Source organism: Cynoglossus semilaevis, chromosome 15, assembly GCF_000523025.1.
Source record: "Cynoglossus semilaevis isolate Cse_v1.0 chromosome 15, Cse_v1.0, whole genome shotgun sequence".
NCBI classification, from domain to species: domain Eukaryota; kingdom Metazoa; phylum Chordata; class Actinopteri; order Pleuronectiformes; family Cynoglossidae; genus Cynoglossus; species Cynoglossus semilaevis.
The window spans coordinates 4,447,601-4,468,943 of NC_024321.1; the positions used below are offsets into that span (position 1 = coordinate 4,447,601).

Consider the following 21,343-nt stretch of genomic DNA (forward strand, 5'->3'; position numbering starts at 1 on the left):
TAGATCTTGACTGGACTACTGCATGTACTTGACCATACTTTGAAGACATGGCGACATTTGTGCCTATTCTCCTACAAACAAATTACCACTCACCAGTTAAACCCCACATGAGGCTTTGAAAGTTATCCACTTTGCCCATTTTATTATTAGCTTTTGAGCAAAATTCTCAAATCAATGCACTTCAGTTTCTTTGTTATGGGATGATTATATGTAATCTCATTTCCCACTGAACTTTTCTTACTAAGGTCAGTTGGTGTAAGGTTTAAAAGAGGAAGAAAACAGCAGAAGTAAAATCAGTGCGACTGCCAGATCAGCTTAGCTAAAGTAATTAACACTCTGAAAAACTATCAAACAATCTATCTTTGTTTGAAATAGAGAAGAAAACATCATCAAGTTGTTGCAGTTTTAGAGAACTGCTGAGCAAATCATCTTACGCTGATGGAAAAAGTTTCACAGCCTTACTCAAATACTCATGTCATCTTTTACAACTGTTATGATTTTATATCAATAGTAAACACTGATTAATATTTCCAATCTTTTGAGGCTTGCACAGAATCAGTTTCTGAATTAGTCAACAACCTCCAAACATCAAGTTTATCTCAGGCTCATTTCCAGTTTTGCTGTTTGCAAAATCATAATATTCAACTCTGTCTCCTCTTCTGTATCCGCAGCAAATACTGGCCTTTGTTCCTCCTCTTCTTCTACATTCTGTCACCCATCCCTTACTGCATTTCACGGCGGGTGGTTGATGACACAGACTCGACCAGTAATGCCTGCAAAGAGCTGGCCATCTTCCTCACAACAGGCATCGTCATTTCAGCCTTCGGTCTGCCAATCATCTTTGCCAGAGCTGAAGTTGTAAGTTAAGAGTTAATTAATGAATTAAGATTAAAACTATGTAACAACTCTGACTGCAAAGGTTTGAGTGTACGATACCGGTATCAGTCCCAATACGTGGGGACTGACCTGAGCTGACCGTTGCAGCAGTTGTTTCCTAGGAGGTTTTTGGTACATCAGTGTCCTCATCTGTCGTTGTTTTCTTTTCTTTTCCACACTGCCCGGTTGTGGCCTAGTTGTCGTTCATGAATAAGTCATTGTGTTGTTTGTTTACAGATTGCCTGGGGTGCATGTGCGCTGGTGCTAACAGGCAACGTAGTCATCTTTGGGACCATCCTGGGCTTCTTCCTCGTCTTCGGGTCCAACGATGACTTCAGCTGGCAGCAGTGGTAAAAGCAGCCGAGGGGGTGGCACGACTTGGTTGGAACTGTTTTATTAGTTTTATTATTATGATTATTATTGTTCTTGTTCTCAGATTACCGTTCTGTTCTTGTATTTGTTATTTATGATGATGACCACCATCGCACATCAATAGACAACAACAAACCAGTGCAATACACGGTCCTTTTTATTTTTATTGCTGTTTTTTTTTACTGCCTGTATCATGTTGAACTGAACTGACACCAGTGGAGCAGACAACACTGGTCCTCAGCCTGACCTCGTACCTCATGTTGACTTTGGTTCTCTGATGTCTTGTGTTTGTGACTTTCCTCCATGTTGCTGCCTCTGTTTTTAACATTGTATACAAATATTGTTCTCATGAAAACAATGTTAATCCTAAGAAAAAAAACAAAACAACGGAGTCCATTTTTCTCCTTATTTGATCTTTCAACGCTGTGAGGACGACGTTTGTATTTCTACTAGTTTGAGGGTCAATCGATTCTAAATTTTACCTTTTTCTGAAAACAAGGAATGTTTAACATTTTCAGATTTTTTCTTTTCAAATGATAGCACATTTTAGCAGATTACGTGCAGATTTTTGTTTCCCTGTTATGCTAAAGTCCTTAAGCTGTGAAACTAATAAAACAAGTCAGTGTGTGTGGAAGTAGTGCAGCCAACCAGACACAACTTTCATTGATTTTCTTTTTCCCATAACATTTTTCTTATTGTTTCCTCTTTGAAGACAGAGAGAAAATTCAGTTGACTGTGATTTCCCATGTGCACAACTAGATGCAGGCTGATTATCCACCGTCTTATTAGTATCTCTGAGCCCTTTTTCTCTCGTATTGAGCGCTTGGGCTCACTGTGTCAGGGTCAAGTCAGCATGGAAAGCTTTTAGTAGCAAGCCGCTAGCGTAGGATTAGCTCAAGTCAGTCATGCTACGTAAGCGGGGAGTTGCTTTTTAAAGAAGACCTGGTTAGCTGCTAAGAAACCTTAAGCCTTCTCATGTGACCACTCTGCTCTGACTCTTTCAAAGTAAGAGTCTAAGCTCCATTAGGTCAAGAGTTGTTCTTCAAATGTTAGTCACATTTCCTGACCGCATCAGTTTCAAGATCAAAACGAAACATCCATCTGACAGTTTAACTGCATTTGAAAAAAAAAAGAATTTGAGCATCTCACCAAAGTGGAGAGTTAAGCATTGGCCCCAATGCTTTAGATTTCAATTGTAATTCATGTTTGTTTTCGGGAGAGGTTTAAGAAAATGTGATCTTTTGGAAGAAAGAAAACTATTTCTTCTGATTTGATGTAAAACCTAGTAATTAGAAACGGTTTTGTTAAAATGTATTTTTAAAGAACTGATTATTCATTAATATTTTAACAGCCCACCAGAAAACAATTTTCAAAAAATCAATTTTCATTGTCAATGCTTTAAGTTCATTTTTCATTTTGTTCAAGTTATTTGTGCAAAAATAATTGTTTCATTTTTTTTATTTTAATCTGAAACTGAATTCACTGCTGTAGCTACACACTTTAACCGTATCTGCCCCCTTTATTGACTCAGAGACCTAGCAAAGGCATAGATTGTATTAAAAGCACAGTCATGACATCTTATGTGTTTCTGCTGGAAACTAAGCAGTGTTTAAAAAGAAAAAAAAAGCTAATATTGAAAACTACTGACATAAATGTGCATGTTGTCAAACAGTTCCACTTTTACTCCACAGAAAATTCAGTAAAAGTAGATTTACCTGCCACTGATGATGGAGCAGGGAACTGTCTGTTGACAAATAACGTTTTGTGTATTTCTGTTTTTAAAATTGCATCTTTCGTTTTTAATTTCTTTTCTCATATAATTGGAAGATTTTTGTATTTATATCAAAGCAGATGCTCTGTATCTGATTTTCAACGCCATTTTCTATCTGGAAATTTTGTGTTCATGAAGCAGAAGTAAGCATGGTGATTTTCTTTTTTTTTAATAAAGACCATTTTTGAACATCCTCTTTTTAAGTGACTGTAGCTGCAATTGCTTTGAAAATAATTAAATTACCTAAGGTTACATACAAAAGCTAAAACTATTCTAAATGCTTGAAATAAAGCACAACGCTTTCTTAAAATAGTTCTATTAAAATATTGAATACGTTTCACTTTTTTACACTGAAAAAGTATTTTAATTTAAATGTGTAATCGCTGCCTGTTGGAAAATACTGTATCCTTTGACTTTAAGGACAACCTTGATTATTGTATTCATTAAAAATGTGTTAAATACCACTTTATTATAATATAACATTCCAGGTCACAAATTAATAAACGTTACTTTGTCTCCCTCTACTGGCAGAAAATAGAACGATTACACAAGATCATATTTCCTGGTCCTTTTGCTGACCTGCCAATTCTAAGAAGATAAAATGTAGCCTTTTCCCCATCCAACAACAATCTGAATAAATCTGAACAAAGGTTTGAATACAATACTACAACAATATTGATTAGGAATCAGAGAGCTCAAAGAAACACCTAAGACTATAACCATATTATAAGGTAACAAGTCTGACATAAATACCTTTAGATTGCAATTTTGCTTCTTATTTTTGACCTTTTCTTTTTTGTATTGTAAGGCAATGGTTGATGTGTGTAACCACGACAACACACACACAGTCTTTATTCAGAAGGCGCATGCCAGTACGTTATCCTTCATTAGTTGCAATCCATTATAATCCAGTAAAGGCCTTGACCTGAGGCTGCATTGAAGCGTCTCACCTGCTAGACACGGCATGCCTTTGCTCTCTCTCTCTAACCCACTCTCACCTGCAGCAGCACAACCTTAAGGGAGAGTTTTCAAACAGAATATAATGCCAGAACACTCAGCCATTTAGCACATGACTCATAACGTTCAGTATTTATTCGAGCAGCGGGCCAGTTGGCATCAAACCACCATACATCAGGCCTGAACACAGCAGCAGCAGAACATCTCACCTCCATGTTATGACAGCAGCTTAGATGAACGCTTTTTTAAACGTGCTCTTTGTACAGAGCATGTTTCAGTGTGATATTGTAAAGGTGGAATATATATATGGCAGGAACTGCACACACTGAGATCTTCCTATCCATGAAGGACCATCCCTACCAGCCCTGAGAACCATGGTAAAGTAGAAGAAGTCTTGAAAAAAAAAAGACAATTGAGGAAAGTGTGGTTCAAATGAGGAGCAGCATGAGAAGGTTTTTCAAAGCACAGCGGGATGAGGATTACAGTCAGATCCAGTATCTGACGGCCAAGTGCACTCGCTTGGCTCATGAAAAAGGTAGGTTACAGAACAAGAGTGGACGTCAGTATAGTTTTGCACTTTTCTGAATGTTATTAGGTTTAAATTTACTTTACTTTCAAGTTGACAGTTGTTAAGAACACCTGTCTACTGCTTTAGAAAAACTCTGTAATTATAGTTGTAGTTTTATAAAAGTACTTATTCGGGTCAACATCTCTAGTGGGAGAGCTGTTCTGTTCAATTTTTATTGATTTTAAACCAATGCACTGTTTTAAACAATTCTTCTGTTTTGTTAACTGCACACAAAAAATAATACATTCTCCTTCTGTTAAGACATTGACTGTATTAGTGTGGTGTCAGAACCTCTCAGGACTTTTTAGAATCATACAGTTTCATAGGATTATGTCAGAAGTAACAAAAGTTAGGTGGAGTTTAATCTGCACTGCTCGATGTTATGGTGTCACAAAAGGTTGAATGTTATTTTGCAACTTACATTATTTGACTCATACTATATTGTGACTATTCAAATATACTTGAAATCATATTTTAAATCAAACCTGGCTTAATTTCATCACTGGCTGATATTGAGCCCAAAACCATTACGGAGCTTCTTCAGTGCCTCTAATAAAGTAAAGTAAAGTAAATGTTTATATATACTCATTATTTGTCAATGAGTTCTTTCTGATCCTTTCCGATTACATAACATCTAGTTGTTGTCCGTGTACTGCTACATATAAATTGTTGGATTAATAAATGTTTACCTTACCTGACATTATCTCATTATTTCATATTGTTTTGCAGCGGTTGTGGACAGAGAGTTCCTCTTGTCCAGTGAGAGGGAGAGGAAGCTGCTGAACGACCTGAACACTGTGACCACACGACTAGTCCAGCAGGAGCAGCTGAACACGGAGCTGAGGAGGAAGGAGAACCAGCTCATCACCAGGATCCACCAGCAACAGGTAACTACAACAAAAAGTACAGGATAATCCACGTATGTTTTATTGAACAATAAATTATAAATTTATATTTTTAAATAATTCATAAATGTATAATTGTGTCAATATTATCCTTGTGATAGAGACTAGATCTAGTCCAGTGATTCCCAACCACTGTGCCGTGGAAAATTATCCAATGTCACTTAATTGGTCCCAAAACTATTATTTATTTATTGCAAATATTTTTTTTGTCAATGCGTGACAGAAAAGCAATTAAATTCTCTTCCTCTAAGTGGCAGCAGATTATTATTAAACTAGAAAAAGATAATCAGAGCTGTTGAAGATCTTTCTGAGTGTCTTTCTTCAATTCCTGCCAGTATATCAACATTGTTTTCAACTAAACTGGAGTACATGTGATGATATATATATGTGGCTCAAAAAAGGTTAGGAAACACTGATCTAGTCTTTACAATACAGAATTAAAGTGTTACCAAAAAGTAAACCAATGAAATAAAATCAACACCAACAAAATGTTTGGTAACCAACTTTAATTTACTGTTACTAAGACTCTAAATGCATACGGCATGTCAAGTGAACTCAGTGTGAACCAACAGCAGGTTTATATATACGCTGCTTTTTAGTGTTTGACATTTTTATAACTTCAAGTTCCATATGAAGTCGTTTAACTCTTCCTGGGAGTTTCTTTATTACGTTTGTGTAATTTACCTTTGTGGTGTTTCATTTGAACAAACACAGCCATAACCAAACCAATCAGCCTAGTTTTACCACAATTACAGTGATTGCAGTAGAACGAGGCTCACTCTTGGTGCCAGTGGTAACATACTTTGAATACAGAGGAGGTTTTGGCAGCGGCAACCAGACTTTTTGGTTCTCGCCTGCTTCACATCGGCTACACAGGTGTGAGCTGTGAACTGTTTTCTACTGAAAGTGTTTTATTTTTATTCTTTTTCTGTCTCAGATGGTTTTTATTTCTATGTTTTTAAGAAGCACAGAGCCAAATGTTAACAAGACAAAAGAAGGATGAGAAAAATAACAGGAGAAAAATGAACATCAGCTTATTTTTTTATGTAATGGAAAAATGTCTTTGACTTGAATTTTCCTCTCCAGATTGAAAACACCTTTTGGTTGTGGACTTGGTATGGGAGTGTGAGGGATTAATGTGTGTGACTCACTTCACAGTTTCTTTCCAAAGAATTGATGGAGGGTTCAGGTCTAGGCTTGTTTGACAGAAACTGTGCAGTCTGCAGATATCTTAGAGTATATTTGGAAATGTGTCCAATCTCAACATGTTCACATATTCAATACATTCATAATCCTGTGCTTATGTTATATTTTACACTTTTCTATGCCGACTGTGATTAAGCCCATCATCCCACCATTTAAGAGGATAATAGTTCAAATTTCCAGTGATTTTTTTCAAGATTTCCTACCACTTTTCTTTTCCCTTCATACCAAAGTTTTTACTCCTTGTTCTACCATTTCAAGTATGACATAAATAAAATGTAAAGGAAGCTGTCTCACCAAGTAGATTATGTGTGTGTTCTGCAGCGACTCGTGGTCAAACTGCGTCAACACGTGGTCCTGCTGCTGGAAGACAGCTCCCAGAATGCCGATCTGCTGTGGCAGGTGGGCTCAGAGCTGATGTGTCTGCAGCGCTCTGAGGTGAGGCTGGAGAGTCTGGTGGAGGAGCTGAACGACGAGGCACATCACAGAGCTGCTGAGGCTGAGAGCCTCCAGGAAGAGCTGCATGCTGAGGCCCAGCTCAGGGCAGAGCTGCACGCTGAGGCCCAGCTCAGGGCAGAGCTGACTGAGAGCCTCCAGGCAGAGATTCATGAGTGAGTTTATGCAAATATTTAAAAGACACATCAGAAAGACATTTTTGGAGCATGGACTTATAGTTTAACAGTGTTGCTTTTTGATTTCCATTATTATTAAAACTCCAACACAACAATACAAGAGCAAAAACTTTTGCACCATTTTGAAGGCATAAATCTTGGCCTATCTCTATGACATACTGTATTGTTCAACAAATTAAGATAATTCTTTGTATTTATTACCAACAGTAAGACAATGGAGTTAGAGGAGCTACAGGAAATCACCAAAGATCTGACTGAGGAGGTAAAGAATCTAACCACAGCCCATCAAACAGAGGTAAAATGGAAAGCAGTTTATTTTTAAAAATATTTAAAAAAAAAATCATTTTTCAAGTACATTGTAATAGCAGAATACAAATGTAAACATTTATTATTGTTGTTGTTTCTTTTTTACTGCCTTTACTTAAAGATTTAATTTTAGTGTTGAAAACGGTAGACATACAGAAATATAGGATGATAGGTAGAAAATAACGGTGAATGCAAGGAAATAAGGACAGAGGATAAAAGCATCTAAAAACAAAGCCATAAATAGATAGACAGATATACTTTACTGTCCCAATGATAAAATCAATCATTCATCATAAAATAATTCAAGTAGCAGTGACAATCACAACAACTGACAAACGTCAGCAATTCACTGAACAAGTCACTAACTAAAAAAGAAATAAAATCGAATCTCATGCACTTTCTCATTCTCCCAAAGCGAATCTCATGCACTTTCTCATTCTCCCAGCAGATGGCAGGATTACACATTTGTTTTGAACCCCTGTTCGTTTCTCCGACATTATTAAACTACATGTATTTGGAGAGTTGCTGGACTGAAAGCTGCTGGCTCTTTGCCAACTCCTGTAGAATCAAGGCAGCACAGCCCCGTGGATTCACACCAGCAACACTGTCTCGGGCTAATTTTGGTCCGTTCCTCCATGTGCCAATTAAAAACAGTAAATTACTATCTGCCACTGCACTTTGAAAAATTATTCTCTGAAAATGTAGAAACCTCATGGTTTTTGTGTGATTGTAGTGAAGCCAGGTTAATAAATAAAACCTTACCGGATAGAAAACTACTTCACATTTCCAGGTTTATCCTCAGTTTGTTCTTCACCTGTCTAGAGTTTTTTCTCATTTACATTTGGCTCGGGATGCTTACTCCCCCTACTGGCCCGGCGTTCAACCAGTCCATCAAATATTCAGGTCTGCAAATATCCTTTCTTTGAGATCTCTGCAAACCAAAAACAACAACAGTACAGCAAACGTGGAGAAAAAGAAATAGAGAGAGAAAATGAATTATTGAGAAGATTTGTTTGCAATGCAGCAAGCTTGTGAGTTATTGTAAAGTTCTGGGAGTCTGAAAAAAAGAAAAGAAAGAACATCTTTTCTGGGTTTGCTTAACTTTTCCAGATGCAGTGGCTGCAGCGTTGTTTGTTTTTTGTGACCAGCAATCACAGATTGTACGACCTGATATCCTGTATTTTTTTTTCTTTATAATTGTTTTTTGTTAAATATATTTTAACTTTCTTTGTAGGTGATGGTACTGCAGCAGGAAAATGAGCGAAGCCTGCGGAAACTACAACAGACGGCAGAGCAGTTTGAGTGGCTGTGTCATCAACAGCGCTACTGGGTGTGTTGTGTTAAAAAGTAGGTACCGCGTCTTCTTTACTACCACATTGTGTTTCCCTGGGAGTGCAGTGTTCTTTGGGTTCTCTCTCTCTCTCTCTCTTTGTTTGACATTACAAAAGGAACCAGTAGGTGGCTGACTGGAGCCGCAGAATAAGGCTGACGTTAGCCTATAATGTGCCAACATGAACTTTACAAAGTCTCATTTTGAGGTCACATTGGAGGCACAGTTACAAATCACAAATTCTACAGTGATCTACACAACAAAAATACTACCCTTACCCCCAGTAGATAGAGTATATTTGGTTCATGTGAACAACTTTGCTGTATCATTGAACCCACTTGTATATTACAGGATCCTTTTCTGGAGATACTTGACACGCTGTAATAAAAAGCTCCCTTAATTTCAGTGTGATCAGATTTTAATTTTGTCTTCCCTTTGTAGTTCACTCAGCCACATCACCACTTCTCATAATCCGTGCATTAAGACCATCTGAGTTTAACAACTGCCCTAATCAGAAACCATCGGACTGTAAATTTCTTTTATTGTTCAAACCTGTTTAAAATTACGTTGCTTTGATCGTGCATTAAGAGATCTCTTAGTCGGCCCTCCTGTCTGTGTCCAGGTTCAAAGACGGTCTGCTGGAGGAGAGAGAAGGTCTTCTGCAACAGGTCAACACGCTGCACAGGGAAGCCAAGAAATTTAGGACACGTTTATGGGGCGACAGACCCACGAACAGTCACTGTTGCCCCCCACAGGACACAGAGAGTTGTGACAGGTACAAATATCTTTCCTAATATGCTGCTCTATCTGTTCCATAACCTGAAGATTCTTAACAGCATGTTTAACCCACTTCTCCTTTTAAAGCAGAATTGCATCCTGGGATCTAGATGAAATGGAGTCTCATGTGGAGAAGACAAACACGTACAAGAAGATCTTCAACGAGGTTTAACTTTTTTTTTAAATTCTGTCTTCTAAAAGTCTGTATGTGCAATAAACATTTGTTTCTGCATAAAAAAGTCCTTAAACATTCTGAAATAGATGCAAGGATGTCATGAAATAAAAAAAGCTCTTTAGGAAAAGTTCACGTTCCTTGAATTTCATTCAGCACAGATGTGTCTACGTGGGTGTTTCTGTTAGCTGCATGTTCTTTCAGGATATGGTCAAAGCTGTTTGGCCAACAAATATGGAACATGACAAATTCTAATTTCCTCAGTTCTCTCAAATGCGAATGTGAGCAGAGAATGTTTTTATTCTCCAAATAATCTGCCTGTTATTTTCTTAATTGTTTTGTCTATGAGGATTAGGAAAACTCCCAGCAGTTTGATGTTGATCGCAAAAGAAACACAACAAATCCTCACATTTCAGATGTTGAAATTAGGGAATCATCGATGGAAAAATTGAGTAATTATCTTTGGCTTAATTTAATATTTGACGCATCTCTGGTGAGGTACATATTGAAAGAATTGACCTGCTGTTTGTTTTTATGGGTTCTCGCAGAAACATATTTCAAGGGCCTCCCTAACAGAATTCAAAATTATACAAGGACACGTCCGTGCATTAAAATTGAGGAGAAAAAACTGAGGCATGAGCTCAAAATCATCTGGGTGTGACAAACAGTCTCAGCTGGAATTGAGTCACAGCCAAAACTCTTAAACTTCATAGAGCGTGATCATCGTCTGTCAGTTAAAGGTTGCATGAGTGCAAAGTCTTAGCTAAGCCCGAGAGATGTCTCACAATCCGCTGCCTCTAAACATCAGTTTCCATAACAGTCCGCTTTTCAAAACGTCAACATTTCATTTCGGTGACGATGGATTAGTGATTTTTTAATCTTACAACTCTTGCTTGGCAGATGTAAGGCCGACATGAAGAGTCATAAGTTTGTCCGTTACAGTATTTGCCCCCCGTATAAGCAAATATGCACATGTGCAGTCGCTCAATTGCATCATCTCAGAGCATTTCTCGAAGTGCCACAACTCCGTTCTCTACTTGTGTTTGCAATCTTGACTCCAAATGAATTCATGATCGACTGGATGTCATGCTGTATTGAAGAAGACCCCAAACCAGAGATAAACCCCTCTTGAGGAAAGCGTTTACTGATGTTATCAATCAAACAAGAAGTGAATTCATTTTCTCATAGATCCACATAGAAACAGACCTTCTTCTGGAACCTACTGCAAACCCCTCCACATGTTTCAGGCGCTTCCGATTTGGCGTCACTTTCCAGACCTGGAGACTACGTCAATTATTTATAAACAGTCCATGGGAACAACCGCATATTTTGTCCATTATTTGTGGTTTTACTCATGAAATCTTTTCAAGGTTCCCAGAGGACCCTTGCCAATATGTTACATGACTCCATGATGTCTAACTAGCGCCATGCTCAGGTCAAAGTATGAGTTGATACAGTTATCTGTTTCATGATTACTCAGTGCTTAGTCCTCCTTTACAAATTAGAGTACACACAGAGATACACACTTCTGAAAGCGTATCTATCGACCCTTGTTTTTAAAACCTTTGGACCAGGAACAAAACCAAATCTCAGAGGTAAAATTTAAATTCAGAACACAGAGATATTCATCTGAGGACAACTGCCAAGCCCCCTGTGGACTTGCAGCGCTGCCAGAACATTCAGAAATTGATACTTCATGGGCATCAGAGTCCAATCTTTAAAAAAAAAAAAAAAAAAAAAAATCCTGACAGGGTCTCAAAAGCGTCATCATCCAGAAGGATTTTTTTTTTTTACACAAACAAGCATTCAAATAAGGTCTTTCCTGGCTGCTGTTTTTAAAGGCTTTAGGATTTTAAAATGACATCTTTAGTGTTAGTTTTTCAAGTCTGTGGTTAAGAGGAAGCCTGACAGAGGTAACATAACACTAATACTCGTTTGAGTGTGTGAGTGTGAGAGAGCGGCCGCCAGTCCCCGGCGGAGCTGATGTACTGCCAGAACCTTCAGAGATCACTGATACTGTAGTTTCTATACACCGGAGTCACATCAGGCCTCTTCAGTTCTTGTCTGTCGGCTGCACATGGCTTCTTCCCAAACAGTCCTTGTCCGAAGCAGCAGCCGCGAGATGACTAATAATGACTGAGGGGGGAGGCGATTGCCAATAGCCTATGTGCTTCGTTCCCCTCACCTCTCATGAGCTCTGAAATGGATTTCTTGGGATAATTATTCTGATTGAGTGCAGATGAACAGAAGAACCCCTCAGAGCCGAGAGAGAAGGAGGAAATTTAGCTGGAGGTGCAGGGACTGCCGGAGACATTAGGGCAACTGTGATGACAAAAGACACCACTAATTCAGACACAAACAGTAGATTCACAGTCTGTGAATATAAATAATTATTGGACATATTGATCAGAAGAAAAACATCCTGCTTCCTGAAGCGACTGACTTCAGAAACACACATTGACAAAATAAGATTAATACATTAATGACACACATGTATATGTGTGTGGGTTAATCTGAAAGCTGAAACATGAAATCAGTGTTTCTCAGTTATGTAACACAGTGGACTATTGTTGTTAAAGCTCCACTCACTTTCTGTTCAGTTGGTAAGTCTGCATGTTCAATGGTTTTCTTCAAGAGCCGTTTGGTTTTGCTGAACCTTCACAAACAGATTATGTTTAGGGTCAACTAGAATTGAAGTTGTTTGTGCACATGATCATGTATTGGACTGGCAGTCTGTCCACCATTTCCCCAGCGACTGCCCCCACGTCCCCTACCAGGATAGAGAGTCAAAGTGATTGCTGGAAAGGGAAAACAGATTTTGTTTTTGTTTGGTCCACTATAGCATCATATCTCTGTTATAAAATCAAAACCAGTCTGATTGCTGTGACGTGCAGTCTGATTGGCCCATGCACATACTTGAGGCTTATGTTTTTTGGTCATCATTGCTTACAGTTTATTTTTCTGTCCTCAGGCAGGGGCTCCTATCAGCGGACACCAGAAACCTCCATGAGGACAGAAGCTTGGAGCCTGTACTCATCTGTGTTTTCTCTTCCCACCTTCTGCAAAACCAAACATAATGACAAGATGTTTGCGTGTGTGGTTAGCTATGCTGAATGCTTCCCAGTCATTGTGTGAAAAAATAAAAAAATAAACAAAAACAGATCACAAACAGCACAAACAGACCCTGTAGAAACCATACATAAACTTGTCCGTCTTTCACAATTGCTCATCTGTCATGAAGGACGTCGTCTTGACGACAGATGATGAAATAAATCCTGTGATAGCTGGGCTTCTGTCCTTTTTTGCCGTGACAGATGCACATCATATGTGCCTGTGAGTATCTGTTCACATTTGGCAGTAATTGTCCATTGTTTAAAACCTTGTAATCACCACTACTTTGGGGAGCAACAGCACCTGAGAATGTGTCTTTTTTGCGTGTTGCCAGTGACTCCTTGCAGAGGAACTAGCAGCTGGTCCACAGAGGAAACAATAAATGTGTTGTTTTGACCAACGTAACCTCAACTGATTGTTTCCCCATTGAGATCTTGCAATGTGTTGACTTTGAAGATCCCAATGGTTTTATGAATCTACTGACATTTCCTTGTTAGGTGATGATATTAGCCTCAAGCTAATGGTGACGACTCAAGTTGAGCAGCTGCCAACACAAATGTTTGGGCCAATGAGGATGTTTTCCATCTCATTACTTATTCTTTTTATACTTAACATGTTTGGCTAATGGTACACCACTCAGTCCACGGGATAGCAAGTAAGTAATAGGTTACTTACAGTAGTAAGTAGGTTTTGGTGGGCTAACGTTATTGTCGATGCATTTATCTGTCACATTAATTGATAGGGACCCAAAATATTATATAATTTATCAACCCATTATGTTAAATGAATAATAATAATAATAGTGAATTCTACACAGTGTAGAAGCATATTCATGTTCTTACATGTGTTGCATAGGGGCACATTGTCATATCCTTCCATGCGGCCCAGAATTCCTGGCAGTACTCTGCACACTCACACTCATACTCACACATATGAAAGTGAAAATGAATTACTTGTCATTGTGACACAGCACACCACTGCACACAACAAAATGTGACCTCATGTTACTCATCACCAAAGTGAGCAGACGGGTACCTTAAGCGCTCAGGGGCAAATATGGTTGATTTAGAGAAAATAATTAGCCTGTTTACGACTGTGGACTGTGGTATCTAAAAGAAAACCAGGCATTGAACCAATGACCTTTTTGCTGCATGACAAGAGCACTAACCACCCTCTCACAGTGCCATTAATTCTACATCTATGGTTTACAGTGACAGTACAGTGAAGTTACTAGGTTTCATTTGACAGCAACCTAAGATGCACCATATCTGCAGGATTTGCAGAAAAAATGTGCAACAGATGTAAATTATAGTACTGTATGACATGTTTAATGTGGGTATATAAAGCTAAAGTTAGCAGGTAATGTAAAAGGGCTTCAAAAGTCGTCTCAACACTTTGTATACCATATCATCACTGTTTCCTTGCCGAACGTGCAGAGCAATAGGTGTGCCAAAGTAAAAACTTTTTTTTCTAGAAAACCACAGACTACTTCCTTTGTTAGCTTTCTAATTGCCTGGAGCATGCAGACATACATGTTGCCATGCTGACCATAAACACCTCTGTGTCTGCTAACAGGATGTGCGCCCCCTGTGGGGGTCTGCGCCAGAGTGGCTGCACGAGTGTAAATTAGCCCACAGAGCAGAAGGTGGAAGTGACAGTGGAGAGCAGAGTTGCTGAGTTGCTGTTCTCAGGTACAAATGTCCAGTCATAAGACTGGTTTTTAATGTCTCATCAGAAAGGTGTGGTGTCCCAAGAGGGACATTGGGAGGCAGAGGTGGAGTCCCAGATTTACAACGTGCACTGGCTGGAAACAGATTGTGTTTGCACACAATAAATGATGTCGTAGTGTTTCCAAGTGGGGAAGAAACTCAGACATTATATGAAGGTGTAAGTACATGTTTATGTTCAACGTCATCACAGCCGAAGGAAGAACATTAAAGATATTTATTGGCAGGATAGACCTTTTAGAAAAGTGAGGCCCAGACATTTTGTGTGCAGCTTTTATCTGTGTTCTTATGCAAACACCAATGATCTGTTGAAAGCATATACTGCACACAGCTTGAGTGGCTTACAAAGGCACAGCGTGCATTTGGATGGGACTCAATTATTGTGAATAGAGATGCATTTATTAAACATTTAAACTCCCCAGAGACACCACCAAGAGAATCATCCCTCTGCCCAAAGTCACTAAATGAATTCTGACATGTTGCTGTTTGAGGTTCACAGTTTAAAGTGAAAGATAAATGTTAGTAAAACATGGTCACATCTTATTCACTCCCTGTGGTGACCAGACGAGAACCCAGCTGAGTTAAATGTTGTTTACTGCCATGTCCTCCTTGTACACTGCTGTTTGGTTTCATCAGATTGATTACTATGGATGTTTTTGGGATTTTTCTTCCTCCCTCCCCGAGGAAGATGGAGGCAAACTGCTAAGCCACATGCTAATGCAAAACAGACCCAGTTGACGTTGTCTCTTTTGCCTACCGACCCTGTTTGGAGGGGGTATGTGAATGTTTGACACGGTTTGTAAACACACACAGGGCTAGGTGTTAAATAAAAGAGCTTAGAAAAAGTGTTTAAAAAGCTTTTTTGGCAGTGAAGCTTCCTAACATCCAGCTGCATACATCCATCAAAGACATGGCGAACAGAACTGCATGTACACATAAAGAATGAAGAACAATCCTCACAGAGAATAAACTCAATAAAAAAGGGGAAAATAGAAAAAGTGCTGGTAATAGTTGGTCAGTAATTATTTGATTTCCTGAAATCAGGAACATTGTTTTTAAATTCGCCAAGGGTCATTTTCCCACAATGGCCTTGAAAAGACCATGAAAATGGTGGATACTACTGTTGTTTCGAATCAAGTATGAGTATTTTTTTCTGATTGTGGGTAACCTCACGGAAACTTCGTTGGATTTCAATGCAATGCAATGAACTGGAAGGCAGTGTTATATTGGTGATAAATAGGGTAAAATTTAATTTTTCTTATTTTTTATATGTCACTTTTTACCCATTTCAATAACTAAATTAACAAACATAAATTAATGTTAGTTAATTAAGTCTAAACAAAAAGCATTAAATTAACCTTTAAATGTTACTTTTCAGTTGTTGAAATGCACATTTTAGCCTTTTTTTCATTTGTTTTGTTTCTTTGCTTATACCCTCAATGTTTCAGGTTTTTTTTAAACTATACTCCTCAAACAAAGACTTCTTACATTTTATTTTGAATATACTGACCAATTCATTCCATTTTGGCCCATAACCGACATGTTTTATGGATTCCTAAAGAGAGATTGATGTCAGTTGTAGCGCCGTGTGAGAGGCTGGCCCTTTGTTTTGCTGTCCACATGTCAGCCAGTGTGAGTGTCGGGTATAGTTGGCATCTCTTTGCTTCTTTAGGCAGCATTTCTGGGTTTGGTTAAGTGTGAAGAGCTGAAAGGTGCAAGAATATATACAGTATATATGCATACATATATATATATATATATATATATATATATATATATATATATATATAAACATACATATATATATATTGCTGTGTGCATGTCATGTGTGACAGAAGCAAGAAGTCGACATGTCTGTGACCCATAGTTGGCATATGGCAGCAGCTTGTTTTACAACCCATGGGGTGACTGAAGGGTGACTCTGAGTGTGTGTGGCAGCAGCTGAAGCCCCCAGACGGCTGCCCGGACCATTGAGTTCACAGGTGAAGCACAGCGACAAGGTCGTTCCAGATTTGGCCGACTTGGAGGAAAAGCCTCCCTCTGCTGTTGTTTGACTCCTAGTATCAACGGTCTGCAAGACAGATGTGTTTTATGTTGAGAAATATATTTTCCACACTACGGAATGTTTACACTGGCGAGGCTTTTTGACTGATATTACGGTCGCTGTATTTTCTTGTTATTGCATTGTCTATATTCTCTGGGTCATTTTTAAATTCTGAATGGTTCTAATGCACATTTCCAGGATGACCCACTGACCAAATGGTTGCACAAAGATCTGGAGATACAAATCTCCAAATAAGATTAAATCAAATATTTGCAAATATATTTTTTCTACAAGTAATTCCATGTTTCACCTTTAATCCACAAAAACCCAGAAATCTGTTTTTTTTCTGTGCTGGTTGGACATTTGCAGATTAAGCTCAAATTTTCAAATGCCTTACAGTAAACAAGAGAACTAGAGCCAGCAGGTGATTCATTTAACTCAGCATAACTCACTTACACAGGAAATACTTAGTCTGGCTGTGTTCTGGCCCAGGAGCAACTTGAAAATTACAGTTTTACCCTGCCAACCGGCTCTGTTCACAGTTGGGTTTTTTGTTAGTGAACTACACATAATGACAAGAAGCCCATTATTAAGGCAAAGTCCAATTGTGTCTAATGTGTAGCTGATAGAAACATGAATTAGGATTGTCCCCTAAATGGGACATAAAACTGATGTAGTGTAGTTAAGTCAGCGATGCAAAGCCAGTGAAGAAATGCCTCCAGTATGTATTTTCTTTAGTGACCTTTAGGGGGCACTATACACACTTTGAATATGTTTTTGTATTATATATATATATATATATATCTTACACATTATCCAATCAATCATAATGTGACAGAAGATATCAAGTTTGGCTTCATGTTCTTCAACTCTAACCTTTCCCCCAAATATGGCCTTTCTGGTTAAAAAAAAAGGGAATTTGGCCAAATTACAAAACTTAAGCCTGGAAAGTGCCAACTCACAAACCATTCAGTGACATCAGGGTGGTGTGCTTACTATTACCACTGCTTCTGGCCACAGCTGTGCTCCGAGCCATAAATCAAGGTGATGTGTGGGTAGAAACGACAGTGGGATGCAACGTGTGTCCCCTCAAAGCAGCAATTTGTCAACTTTCCCATCCTAAACCAAAACCCCCAACAGTGACAGTGTAAATGATCCAATTATACAGTGTTTGACAAATCCTCCTGTAAAGCAGCACCATCACCACTGACTGAAGTGCCATAGACCAGCCACACTCACTGACATTTGAATACAGCGTGTGTGATTTGAAAGTGAAAACTCTATTGTGAATAATGAACCAGGTTTAATTTTTCTGCCTGACTGGTAATTTTCTACAATGTAAAACCAGTAAGCAGAAACAAGGTCATGTTCCTGGCACCAATTTGACACAAGGTGTACTGAGTTGTAAACATTACCTCCCCACATTTGGGCAGAAACATCTGCAGCCTATTTTCTTGGAGACCTGAAATGCCTTTGTGTGCCGGGGCAGGATTGTTTCTCCCTCCATTTGCTCCATCCTCCCTTGCTTTTTCTACTTTATTTGCAGCTTTTCAATTGGCGTATTACAAGATGAGAAGTGGGAAACTTCTTTGAGATTCTAGAAACAACTAAAAATGGAGCATCGTCTCCATGTGCGTCTCGCTGTTCGGACATCAGAGCTACAGTTGAGCTTCCTCTTCCTGGCTCCTGCTGGATGTACATCATGTCACATAGAAGAAATATGTGTCTTCTGTAGACCATAAATCCGAAGAGCCTTCCTGTGAATCATGTGAAGTCATGGTGGAAGCTGCAGCACAGCCAGGCATTAAAGGGCTCAGTCAGTTCACTGTTGGAATCAAATATGACATGATCCAGAAAGAAAGAGAAATGTTCAGAAACAAACAACTCAGCTGTCTCACATTTACTCTCATAATAGGAGACAGGTTGCCTTCCTTCACCTGGGGTTTATTAAATCCATCATGGCCAGTATTTGTCAGAGTGATGGAGCTTTTGTTGCTGAAAACCCTGGAAAATCATCTTGAAGTTATTCATGTTTATTAAATATTATATATATATATATATATATATATATAAAGATTGCATTTAAAACAAGTAATTCAAATTCCATTATTTTGTGACCTAATTGTTATAATAGTAAAAATACATTCAATTAACTATTTAGGACACTGTACCATATAAACAGAAATAAATAATCAAAAATAAATAAGAAAATTGGCATGAAAAACAGGTAAAAACTGCAGATAGTGAAGATGGTGTTATATTAAGTGTGCAAAATTAAGCTTTAATTTTATCTCAACACTGCTTCACCTCAACTGCCCCCTGATTCCTCTGTAATAGGCTGTACTGGTCGGATTAAATGTATTTATTAAAGAAAACCTTCATTAGTATGATTCATAATACTTGTATATAAAGTTTGTTATTTTTAAGACAAATACCAAGTTGCAAATTATACCTTGTGGTATATTTCAATTACATTATATTTCAATATATTTTAACAAAAATTGAAATGATAGGCCAATTAGAACGGAATGACCCACACGAGAGATGTCCATACATGAGATTGAACTTCTGAAAGTTGAACTGCATTTTAAGCCAAATCCTACAGCTGTACGGAGCCATCAGAGTGGAACTGATCCCTCCGTACAGCTGTAACAGCCTCCTTTCTACAAGGTTCTGGAGTGGGAACTTGGTCCATTTATCCATAAGAGCATTTGTAAAGTTAGAAACTGTTGTTGGACGACAGCATTTGGCTCAGTATCCTGACTGAAGTTCATCTGAACAGATATCCAATAGGGATGGCGTCAGGGTTCCGTGTGGGCCAGTCAGCGTCTTCCAGCTCAAACTCAAACATATCTTAATAGACTTGCTTTAGGCACTCAGTCACAGTCTTGCTGGAACAAGAAGTGGGCCTAACCCAAAGTGTCTCCACAAAGTTGGATTCAGAGTGTATTTCCAAATGTCTTGGTAAAAAGAATCATGAACCAGTTCAATTCAAACCATCTTTTACCAGAGTTTACAGTTGGCACTACACAGTCAGGGAGATAACCTTCATCAAACCAAGGCTCATCCGTCAGACTGCCAGATAGAGAAGCGTGACCTGTCACTCCATAAGACACATTTCCACTGCTCTCCAGTCTTGTGGTGGCCTGCTTTTACACCACTCCACCCGACGCTTGGCATGGTGCTTGGTGATGTAAGCCTTTCCTGCAGCTGTTTGGCCATGGAAACCTACACCATGAAGTTCCCGACCCAGAGTATTTGTGCTGATTTGGACGCCAGACGGAGTTTTGGAACTCTGAAGATTGTAGATTCTCATTCACCCAGGTCACTCCAGATCTCAGCAACTGGACGAAGGGATGTTTTACTAGAGCGTTATTAACCTCTGTGTTGCCCTGTGTCTACAGGGTCACGGTTGTAAATTACGCTTAATAAAAAAAAAATAGGAAAAAAATACTAAAAACTAAAAACAAAAAAAAAACAACAAACACTTGTTTACACTGCATATTTTCATTTAAATTTCAAGTGATAAAAAAAAAAAAACAACTGATAAATTTAAACATAAATGGCTGCATGGGCCACACATCAAATTCCCTACCTCCCCTAACCTCACAGTCATGCTCTGCATTTAGACTTTTAACAGCAATCAAGACAAATGATGCCGTGTGTCTGTCTTTGATTTCTACAGGGAACTCCACTCAGTCAAAAGTGTGTGTTCTTCATCATTTTTGACATTTTATTGACACCAAAAAAGTTGTTCATTCTGTCCCATGACTAAACCGACCACTGGAGGTCCCTATTGCACCGTGATTGACAGCAGTATTTGGCAAGCAGCGAGGCAAGAGTCTCTCAAATGTGTCTTCAATTATAGAGCTGCAGTCAACACCATCTTCTGACTTGGAATGTCAGTGGAGTTGGAGATAACCTCCGTGGCTTTCTTTTATCTCGCCATAAAAACCTCAGCGAGGGATCACGCTCTGCTGTGGCCGACCTGCACACATTTGTGGAGCACTTTCAGACGTTTAAGTAACACAGAAAGCCACTTCTGAGGGATACTTTTCACTGTACCTCTGATGTGACTCATGTTGGCAGCACATGCAGGCTCCTCCTGCATGAGAAGTTTCCCTTGTGTGTGTTTGTGTGTGTGCGTTTGCATGCTGGCAGTAGCCGTGTCCCAGTGATCCAGTAATGAAGGGGGTAAAAGGAGAAGATGAACTCAGTGCACAGGTGAAGATTCTTCAGCAGCAGGGTGCATGGATGAAACACACTAATGTGTTATGGTTCTACAAGTAGCCTCTTTGAATGTTGTCACGGATATTGTGCCCCGATATCCAATATCCATAAATGTGATAAATGTAGAGCTCCCACCGAAAAATGTCAAGAATCCATTGTTTCCCCTTGGATTTTTTATAGTCACATCATCATGGGAAAGCCTTCAGATCACCATTGGACACTGAATTGAACTGAAAATCCAGACCAATAACATTGTTTTAGGCATCAGCGCCTACTTCCAGGAGGCGGTTACAGACAAGTTAATTAAAGAACAACTGCTGTTAATTTAAATCAAAAGCTGAATTTTCTGTTTTTTCAGCTTT

The 21,343-nt window shown here is 38.8% G+C and overlaps 2 protein-coding genes across 2 annotated transcripts in view; both read left to right on the forward strand.

The window, feature by feature from the left end:
• The window catches only part of LOC103390659 (leptin receptor overlapping transcript like 1), a 5,100-nt gene extending 1,888 nt beyond the window's left edge, over positions 1 to 3,212 (forward strand). The window contains exons 3-4 of the mRNA XM_008326587.3: positions 672 to 858; positions 1,114 to 3,212. Of these exons, the coding sequence (XP_008324809.1) occupies positions 672 to 858; positions 1,114 to 1,230 (304 nt within the window). The 3' untranslated portion in view covers positions 1,231 to 3,212. The remainder of the gene's footprint in view (positions 1 to 671; positions 859 to 1,113) is intronic.
• Positions 3,213 to 3,894: 682 nt separating this feature from the next.
• Positions 3,895 to 13,503, forward strand: LOC103390660 (kinectin). The gene is made up of 8 exons (XM_008326588.2): positions 3,895 to 4,511; positions 5,274 to 5,431; positions 6,977 to 7,263; positions 7,492 to 7,579; positions 8,825 to 8,937; positions 9,543 to 9,695; positions 9,788 to 9,863; positions 12,841 to 13,503. The coding sequence occupies exons 1-8, from the start codon at positions 4,409 to 4,411 to the stop codon at positions 12,877 to 12,879; spliced, it is 1,017 nt and encodes a 338-aa protein (XP_008324810.1). The 5' UTR covers positions 3,895 to 4,408; the 3' UTR covers positions 12,880 to 13,503.
• The last annotated feature ends 7,840 nt before the right edge of the window (positions 13,504 to 21,343 follow it).

Excerpts from the sequence above, each read along its gene's own strand:
- LOC103390660 (XM_008326588.2), top strand. The coding sequence starts at position 4,409 with ATGAGGAGCAGCATGAGAAGGTTTTTCAAAGCACAGCGGGATGAGGAT. Across the intron at positions 7,580-8,824 it reads CCACAGCCCATCAAACAGAG|GTGATGGTACTGCAGCAGGA; the intron begins GTAAAATGGAAA and ends CTTTCTTTGTAG. Across the intron at positions 9,696-9,787 it reads GACACAGAGAGTTGTGACAG|AATTGCATCCTGGGATCTAG; the intron begins GTACAAATATCT and ends CTTTTAAAGCAG.